At 58.1% G+C, this 9,196-nt stretch overlaps 1 protein-coding gene across 1 annotated transcript in view; it reads right to left on the bottom strand.

The window, feature by feature from the left end:
* Positions 1-9,196, bottom strand: part of TMPRSS13 (transmembrane protease, serine 13) — a 24,165-nt gene extending 14,969 nt beyond the window's left edge. The window contains exons 1-4 of the mRNA XM_015418774.1: positions 8,738-9,196; positions 1,748-1,910; positions 1,238-1,351; positions 111-233 (exon numbers count right to left, since the gene is read on the bottom strand). Of these exons, the coding sequence (XP_015274260.1) occupies positions 111-233; positions 1,238-1,351; positions 1,748-1,910; positions 8,738-8,758 (421 nt within the window). The 5' untranslated portion in view covers positions 8,759-9,196. The remainder of the gene's footprint in view (positions 1-110; positions 234-1,237; positions 1,352-1,747; positions 1,911-8,737) is intronic.

Genomic DNA, 9,196 nt, shown 5'->3' with positions numbered 1-9,196 from the left:
GGAGCGGGAGGGGGAGGGGCGGGGCCCTGCTGCAGCCTGGCCCGAGGTCTCTAGCCGCCGCCGCCCCCCCAGACAGGCACACACTCTTGCCCCCCGCCGGCCGCCCCTACCGCAGTCCAGTTCGTCGCTCCGCTGGGAACAGTCGTCGATGCCGTCGCAGCGCACCGCCTGGCCCCTGCAGCTCTCCTCCGGCTCCTTGTACACGATGCCCGTGCTCGACCTCCAGAACAAGACTGCGGGGGCGGGGGTGGGGTGGAGAGCAGTTAGAGGGGCGCCGTGAGAAGCCGGAGGCGGGGGGCGGGGAGAGGTCTCTGGCAACGCCGGACGGGGACTCCCCGGGAAACCTCCAGGCAGAGGCTCCCGGACTGCCCGGGGGAAGACGCCGCCGGGGCAGGCGCGCCCCCTCCAGAGTCGACAGCGGCGGGCTTTGCAGTGGCCGCCAGGGGGCAGGCAGGCAGGCAAGCTTCGGAAGCCGCGGGGCCCGCCAAAGAAAAGGGTCCCCCGCTGTCTCGCCTAAAACACCCGGATCAAAAGATGCGGGCAGAGTACTTTGCTTGGCTACACAGGCCCGGAGACGCTTCCCGCAGAGGCTTTCCTGCCTCAGCCCTCCTCTGGGTGGATCTTGGCATCCAGCGAAGAGAACTGGCCCCGCGCGGCCATAGGCGTAATCTTCGTGGGGGCGGCGGGGCGTGAGCCCCCGCCGAAATTTTCAGGAAGGTACTCAGCCTCCCCCGGGAGCCACCCTTCTGTCGTCCCCCCCCCCTGTTTCCCCCTAGCATTTGCTCTCAGCTGCTGGCTGGCTGGCTGGCTGACTGCGCTTGTTGGGCACGGAGGCCAGCAGCCCTCAGCGGGGCCCTCCCAGAAAGCCGCCTGTGCTCGTGGTGCTTTGGATTCCTGTATTCTGTCGTTTCCGCCCCATGAGGTTTTCTTGTGTGCTTCTCTGTGTGCGCCTACGGCAGATGAAGCCTTTGTACATGTCCTCATTCTGGCTTTCAGGGGCTTTCCAGGCTGGCGGAGCCCCTGAGAAAGGGGAGGCAGGGGGCTGCTCCTTGCCCCACACGCAGGCACATGAAGGGGCTTCGTGGCGGCACGGGGGGTGCGTGTGTGGGTGTCTGTGTGAAGTCCCAGGCGCAGGGCCAGCAGATCCAAGGGGGAGAACCAGGAACCAGATCCCCCCCCCCGCCACCCCCACGATGCTCAGCTTGCCTGCAAGGAAGAAGCCGACCGAGAAACTTACACAGCAGGATGAGGGCCAAGATCAGGACGATGAGGACCAGGAGGCAGAGGATCAGGGCCACTCTCTTTTGGCCCATCCCCCAAGACGCCTTGAAGGTGGTGGCTGAGGAGGCCGCTGGGGGGGGGGAGGAAGCAGAAGAGGGGGGGTCACTGGAGAGGGGCTGGGTGGCAGACGGTGGGGGGTGCCCCTGCCGGACAAGGGCCAGGGGGGGGGGGGGGGACTCCAAGAGGCAGCAGTCAGGAGGCCAGCCTTCACTGCCGCTCCGCACACCTGCGCCCCACAGCACTCTAAACGGGGCCATGGACTGGGGCCCTGAGGTCGGGTCTCACAGCTCAGCAAAGGGCTCTGGGGGGAGGAGGAGGAGGAAGGGCCTGAATCCTGAGCCTCAAAGCCCCCTGGGAGACAGGGATGCTTTCTGGTTACTCCAGCCCCCGGCGGAGGGGGCCTGGTCTACTCCGCCCCGCAGGTCATCCTCGGCAGTGGCCCAAGTCCACCTCCGCCAGGCCTTACTTGAGGTCCCACGAGCCACCGAAGGCGGAGGATCCCGTCCGGAATCTGGAGCGTGCGGCCTGAAGGCGACTCCTTGGACGGCCTCCAAGGAGGGTCTTGGTTGGAAGGCTGGTGGGATGTGGAGGCCGGGGTGCAGGTCACAGTGCCGGGAGGGAGGGCTTCCCTGTGGAGAAAGAAGGCCAGGGCTCAGGAAGGCTCACAGTGGCGGCTGTGCTGGTCTGTCCGTGGCAGGAGCGCCTGAGAGAGAGACTCCCAAAACATGTGGTGGGGGAGGAGCTTCCGTGAGTCACGGCTCCCTCGTTTGGATACCGAAGAAGTTGAGCCGTGACCCGGGAAAGCTCCTCCCCTGAGTCTTTCAGGTGCTCCCGGACTCTCTGGCTCTTCTCTGCTACTCCAGGAGGCTGGCGCGCTCTCTGAAGACACCAGCAGCAGCCAGCCAGCCAGAAAGGCCTGACCGAGAGCACTGAGGAAGGCCCAGGGGGACAGACACACGTGCAGAGTGCTTGGCCCCTGAAGCACCCAGGCTGCTCGAGGGAGAGAGGGGAAGGGCGCAGTGCATGTCGGCAAGGCCCAGCCTGCCTGGTCATGGGTAGCCCTCGGGGGGGTGTGTGTCACTAAACTGCTTTCGGGGGGCTCCCTTCAGTAAGGCTGCCTGGTTCCCCATCCACGCGTGACCCCGTCGCCAGCCCCCTGCTTGAGAAACCGAGTGGCGCTGGGTGCCCCACTCCAGCCGAGCCCTGGAGATGCCCAGCCGGGCGGAGGTGCCTCCCATCAGAAGTGCCAAAGGAGGGGTCCTGCGGCCTGGAGGCCAGCTGCCAGAGGACGAACTGGGGGAGGGGCTTCGGACGGAGGGCAAGGAGCCGTGAGCCCTCTGGTGCCCCCCCCCAGCTCTCCTGCACATGCCCTCACTGGTGCAGTCCGCAGTGCCCAGCCGCCCCACCAGGAGGAGGCCTTGGGGGCCAGGCCCCGGCCTTGCCGGACACAGGAGGGTCTCCCTGGGCCGTGGAAGGCCGCTGAGCATCTCGGGTGGCCGTTGCTGACTCACTTCTCTGCCGTAGGAAGGCAGCAGAGCAGAATTCCATCCTGTGCATGCCAGTTGGTGCCAGAGTTCACCTGAGCGCCTGCCTGCCTTGGGAAGCTGTTTCAGATTCCTGGCTAAGGTGTGGAAACGAGAGGGGGAGGAAGGGAGCGGGGGAAGAGCGCAATCCAGAGGCTGAGTGACGTGGGAGATTTCCCAACCATGTTATTCTTGCATCAAAGTACCACACTGGATTGGCGCAATGGTGCTGGAGGAGGACTTGGAATACTGTGTCCAAACAGTTCCAGTGGCCCCAAAAAGGAAAGGTGCTGAGGAGGAAACAAAAGCAACCAAGAGGAAAAGCTACAGAGTTTGGGGCTTTTCCCTTTACAAAAAAAGGGGTGCGAACACGACGGAGATCCACGGAATAGTGGGTGGGAGGACTTTGTCCTCCTTCCCTAAAGTGTGACCTTTTGCCAGCACCAAATGAAAGTGATGGACGGAAGAATCCAGGACAGGCAACAGGAAGTCCTTCTTCACACACAGAGCATAAGTCGCTTGTGGAACCCATCACCCCCACCCCCACGTCTGGGGAGAGTGACTGGGCTGCCTCTCCGACAGGTGGTTTCAGAGGGTCGCTCTGATGGAGAGCCGCTGTATTTGAGCCCAGGAGCACCCGGAAATAGGCCTGACGAATGGGGCCGGGGGGGGGGGTGTGTCTCTCAGAAGGTCATCCCCCTCCATCCCTGCCCCGAAGCTGGCTGGTCTCTAAGGTGCTGCTGGATTTGAATCGGTCTCTAAAAGAGGATGCGAGAGATCGGTGGAGAACAGACCTCTGAGGATTTGGCTGCTGTTAATTCTGATGGGTGAATGGAACCTCCATGCTCAGGGGCAGTCGTCGTTCTTGGAATGCCGTCGGGTGGGGGTGGGGGTGGGTCAACAACAAGGAGGGTGGATTTTTGTCCTCATGCCCAGAAGCCTACAGTTGGCTACTGTGAGAATTAGGATGTGGACTAGATAAGACCATGCTTGAACACAGGAAGCGGCCTTGCTGTGAATCAGACCCTTGGTCCACCAAGGTCAGTATTGTCTACTCTAACTGTCAGGGGCTCTTCAGGGTTCTGAGTCCAGGCCCTTTACTTCATCTGCTACCGAGTGCCGTTAACACTGGCGATGCTGCCTGCCAGGGACTGAACCTGTGACCTTCTGCAGGCCAAGCAGAGGCTCTGCCATTGAGACACAGAGACCCACCCCCAAATGCTTGGTGCAAAATGACCCTGGTAAGGAAGAAAGCTGGACTGAAACTAACAAAAGCCTGATTATAAGTAGATCCTGATGGCACCTGAACTGGCAGAGACAGTGAGAGAAAGAGGTCTTGAAAATGTTGGCTTAGTATGCAGAAGCTGCTAAAAGCCAAACTCCACTCTGGGGATTTTTAGGGAAAGGACTGAAAATAAAATGACCAATAATATAATGCCTTATATAAAGTTATGGCGTAGCCCTGCTTGGAACACTGTGTGCAGTTCTGGTGGCCGTAACATGAAATGGCCATCGCAGAGCTGGGGGAAAGGGCAGAGAAGAGGAGGGGCAACCAAGAGGATCAGAGGGTTGGAGCACCTTCCCTATGAGGAAAGGATGGAGATTCTGGGACTTTTCCGTTTAGAAAAAAGATGATGGGGGGAGACGATAGAGGTTTATAAAATTATGCATGGGGTAGAGAAAGTTGGTAGGAATAACATTTTCACCCTGTCCCAGGTCTCAAGGGCATCCTATGCAGTTGATGGGCAATATATTCCGGAAGGACAAAAGGAAATACCTTCTTACTCAGTGAGTAATTATATTGTGGAATTCACTGCCCGTGTCGGCTATTAGCATAGATTGCTTTAAAAGGGGGTTAAGACCGTGTAAAGAAATGCATTTTTTCTTTGGAGGTTTGAAATGAGCAAAACCTTCACTTTAAATTTTAAAAGTCCCCCCCCCCCTCTCTGGGCAGAGAACAGGCAAGAATGGAGGAAATCAGTTCAACTGCTTTCCAGACTTAGCCCACCTTCATACAAATGCTAAGAGGTCTAGACAAGGTCAAGCTCTCCCCTGCCCCTGTTCAAGCAGGGAACAGAGACTTGGAAGTGTTAAATACTTGAGAGACTTCAGGAAGGAATTCCTGAAGTATCTCTAGGAAAAGCTTCTCTGACCCAGCCTGACCTGGTCAGTGGGTGGGGAAAAGAGAGGTGATAAAACTCAGGGGATCCAAGAGGAAGCTCTCTTTCATTGGTACTGAGTCCATCAGAGCAGACTGGACTCTTGGAGAGCCAGTTTGGTGTAGTGGTTAAGTGTGCGGACTCTAATCTGGGAGAACCGGGTTTGATTCCCCACTCCTCCACTTGCACCTGCCGATGTGACCTTGGGTCAGTCACAAGCTCTGGCACAGCTGTCCTTGAAAAAGAGCAGTTTGTGTCAGAGTTCTCTCAGCCCCACCCACCTCACAGGGTGTCTGTTGTGGGGAGGGGAAGGGAAAGGAGTTTGTAAGCCGCTCTGAGACTCCAAGTAAAGGGTGGGGTATAAATCCAATCTCTTCTTCTTCTTCTTCTTAACTCAGTGGTCAAGCATAAATGTTACATATAGACTCAACTATTGCAATACTACTATTAATCCATATAGGACCAAGTGGAAATTGTGTTTGGCAAATAGCAGTGATGCAAGGCAAAGGTGTAATATATAAGTCTCATGTGGTATCACCTTGTGTCCAAGTCAGGTACATATAACCAAAATGGTATTTCAGTTGTGTACCCTCCCGATTTGGTCCAGAAAATCCATTTCCAAAAGCGAATATGGAGCCAGTGTGACAATTAGTGTGTGGTGCAAAGTACCAGATGTGAGATATATGATTTGTAATTTCAATTGAGGCTATATTGGGGCCTAGAATTGTTTTTAAACTAATTTGTAATAAATACATGTATTTTGATAATTTGTAATATTTGTGTTGTACATTTATTGACTTTTAACATTGGGCCCCCTAATTTGTATCCATTTAACCTTTCCGGTTCTTAATTCGTGGAAGATGAGTTCATCGATGGGTTAATTGCTAGCCAGGTGGAGGAGAGCAAGGGAAGCTCTTGGCCTTTATGCCTTGCTGTTGACCCTCCAGGGCCACTGGTTGGCTGTTGTGTGAGACGGGACGCTGAACCGGATGGGCCCTCACTGGTCGGATCCAGCAGGACTTTTCTTATGTGCTTAAAATGAAATTCAACAGATAGAGACAAATGCAAAGTTCTGCATTTAGGCAAAAAGAGTGAAATGCATAGGTGTGGGGCGGGGGGGACATCTGCCTTGAAAAGCCGGGCACGTGAGCAGGCTCTTGGGGTTGCCGTCAGTCACACCTTGGATGTGACCCAGCAGTGTGATGCAGCTGCAAAAAAAGGCCGTAGCAGTCCTAATCTGCACTAACAGTTACATGGTAATAGAGAAGGGGTGTGGTATGCTGCTCCTGAGAAGTCCTAGTTCCACAGCACGCCCCGTGGGATCTCAGCTGAAGCCCACGGTCCGGTTCTGGCCGTGGCCCTCTAAGAAGGATGCAGATGACAGAGCAGAAAAGCACCCTAGAGGCGGTCAGGGATCTCTGGGGAACAAGCCCCACGAGGAGGAGGAGGAGGGCCCGAAGGACTGGGAGATGCTGAGGCTGGGGAGCAGAAAGCGGAGGGGTGGGGCCCAGTCCCCGTCCCTGAAGGGCTGCCCCAGGGAAGAGGGCCATGACTGGGGCTCTGCCGCCCCCGCTCCAGTAGGCAGACCTGAGGGGAGGAGAGGTTTGAGCTGAGAAAAGGAGCCCTCCTGTGGACCCTGCCTTTCCGCCTGGCTCTAGCTTTGGAGCAGGAGGTTGGACCAGAGGGCCCAGCCCTGGCCTAGACAACCTCCTTCCTTACAGCTCTCCGGCTCTGTGGTTCCCTGGTCTTTGGGTGCCCAATGGTGAAAGGAGCGGAGCCCTTTCCTCGGGGGAGTCATGCTGATCAAAGGCACCCCCGCCGGCGGCTGTTTGCTGCACTGAAGAAGGGAGCCCCCCTGGCTCTTCAGGGAAGCTCAGGCCGGGGCAAATAGCCCAAGTCTGTCAGGCAGCCCTGGATTGCCCCAGGAAGTGGATGGCCGCTTTCTGTGGCCTGCAGACAGAGACCGTGCCACCTGGGGAAATGCAACACCACCACCCCACCCCCCACCCCGTCACAGCAACTTTTAATGAAAAATCCGCTTGTCCAGAGCTCTGGTGGGGCCCATGGCTCCTCCCCAAAGGCCTCAGTGCTGCCACCAGCTGCTGAAGAGGAGCTCCTCACAGGCCTGCCCACCAGGGAAATGCCGGGTCTTGGGCCACCCTCACCAGCAGCAAGGCTCTCTTTTTAAAAACCAGACCCAGCCAACTCCTTCTCCACGCAAAGAGGTGCTGTAGTGGGTGGAACCCTTTCACACCAAGCAGGCCTTCCAGAAAGGAGTCAAAATACACCTTTGAACCAGTATAGCACAGGAGAACACAAAGGAGGTTTGAGAAACATCCGGTAAGCCACCTAGAACACCAGCACAGGAAGAAACAGGCAAGGAAGCTCTGCGGAAGCTCCGGAAGAATCCAGTTAGCAAAGACCCCAGTCAGGCTGCCCGTGAAACATCCAGGCCTTCCTGGGGCCCACCTCCTGGGCCTCCCCAGACCTCGGCTTGGCCTCCAGAGGGAGAGATGCCACGCTCTCTCAGTCCTTCTGTGCCTGGGATGAGGGGACCAGTTGGGCAAAGGTATTTTTTAGAATGTAATTTGTTAAACCATTTATACCCCACCTATCCTTGTGGTTCAAGGCAGCTTACAACAATAGTTAAAAGACAATTAAAACCAGAATAGAATAAAATAATAGACTGCAAATGTCTCCCTCCCTCCCTCCCTTAAAAGATACGGGGTGCGCCGCCCCCCCCCCCCAAAAAAATCCTAGCTCAAGAAGGGCCTAACTCCAGCCACCAAGCGGTGTGTGGTGTCGGCACGTGGATGCAAGTGTGTGCACTAGTGCACAAACACACCTGCACCACAACACAGTGGCTTCCCACACATGTGTGTGTGGGGGTCCCCATGGTCAGAGTAGTAGTGAGAGGACGAGGAGGAGTTATCTGGATCTGGCCCCTCTTCCACCTCACTGGCAGGAGGGGGGAGTTGGGGGAGGAACCCCCTCCCCGAGGGTCTCCTCGATCGATCGCAGGTGTCACGCGTGTGGCGGTGCAGACAGTCCGATGCAGCACGCCTGCCCAGGCCCTGCCGCTGCTCTGCTTTCGGTGTCCAAGCTGGCAGCCCCAGCCCCCCTACAGAGTGTTCCGGGCCTGACCCGAGAGTCCCAGTACTCGGGACCGGGTGAAGCCAGGACAGCCCTGCTTATTGCGGAAGGAGAGGATGACCCAGCGTGCGGGCAGCACTTTGGCCTCCTGGGCTGGCCACTTCCCCTGGAGGTCAGAGTTGCTCCCCACCCCACCCCACCCCCGGCAAGAGGAGAGGCAGCGGGCAGTGGGGAAGGCAGGCCATTTGCGGTTAAACTCGGGGAGGGGGTTCCTCTGCTGTGGCACCTCTGCAGGTCCAGGATGCCCCCTGGCAGACCGCTGGCCTCCCCCAGGGAAGGGCCCTGAAGTGGGCAGACTTACCCTCGATGGGACACACACACACCCCGCTGCGCCACCAGGCCCCTGGGAGTCTTGGGCAGACTCCTGACTCTCCCGAGGAAGGCTTCTTTCACCCAGCCTTGACTTCCCAAGAACAGCCCTTCAAACAGGCGCCAGCGGCTGGCCAGCTCCAGGGCCCCGGTGCCTCTTCCTGCCTTTGGCTCCCAGGGCCAGGCTCTCACACACACACACACCATCTGAACTTCTGGGGCAAAGGCCGCTTCCCACCCAAATTGATTCGTCAACCACACCCACCCACCCACCCTCATTCTTCATAATTCAGCATCACTTCAGGGACTTACCGGCCACAGCCCCGCTTCCATGGCCTCTTCACTGGCCCAGTGCTGAGGGGTCACTGCAGCCCCCTCCCCCCACGCACACAGAGCTCACAGTGAGTGGCAGGGAGCTTCCTCCTCCCCCCCCCCCCCCAAGGGCTGGCGGCCCGTCTTGCTGGCCGTGGAAGAGACTCTGTCGTGCCAGGCAGGTCTGCTCGCTCCCGGATGCGGGGCCACGGCAGGTGCAATCACCTCAGGAACCGGACGGACCAGAAACTCCACTCTGCTTTGTGCTTCCTTGCCGGGAGAGCCTCCCTCCGCGGGACGCCAGGAGCAAGGTGGTGGGCGCTGCCCTCCAGAGCCTCCAGGGAAAAAGCTTCTCCTCCACTCAGCGCCTCTCCGGCCTGTGAGGACAACCACCGCTCTTGCTCCCCGGGGGGCCAGGAGCCAGCCTCACCGCCATGCCCTTCAGCGGCAGCCAGGCAG

Source organism: Gekko japonicus, unplaced genomic scaffold, assembly GCF_001447785.1.
Source record: "Gekko japonicus isolate JY-2015 unplaced genomic scaffold, Gekko_japonicus_V1.1 scaffold1138, whole genome shotgun sequence".
NCBI lineage: Eukaryota > Metazoa > Chordata > Lepidosauria > Squamata > Gekkonidae > Gekko > Gekko japonicus.
This window is presented reverse-complemented; position numbering and strand designations above follow the sequence as displayed.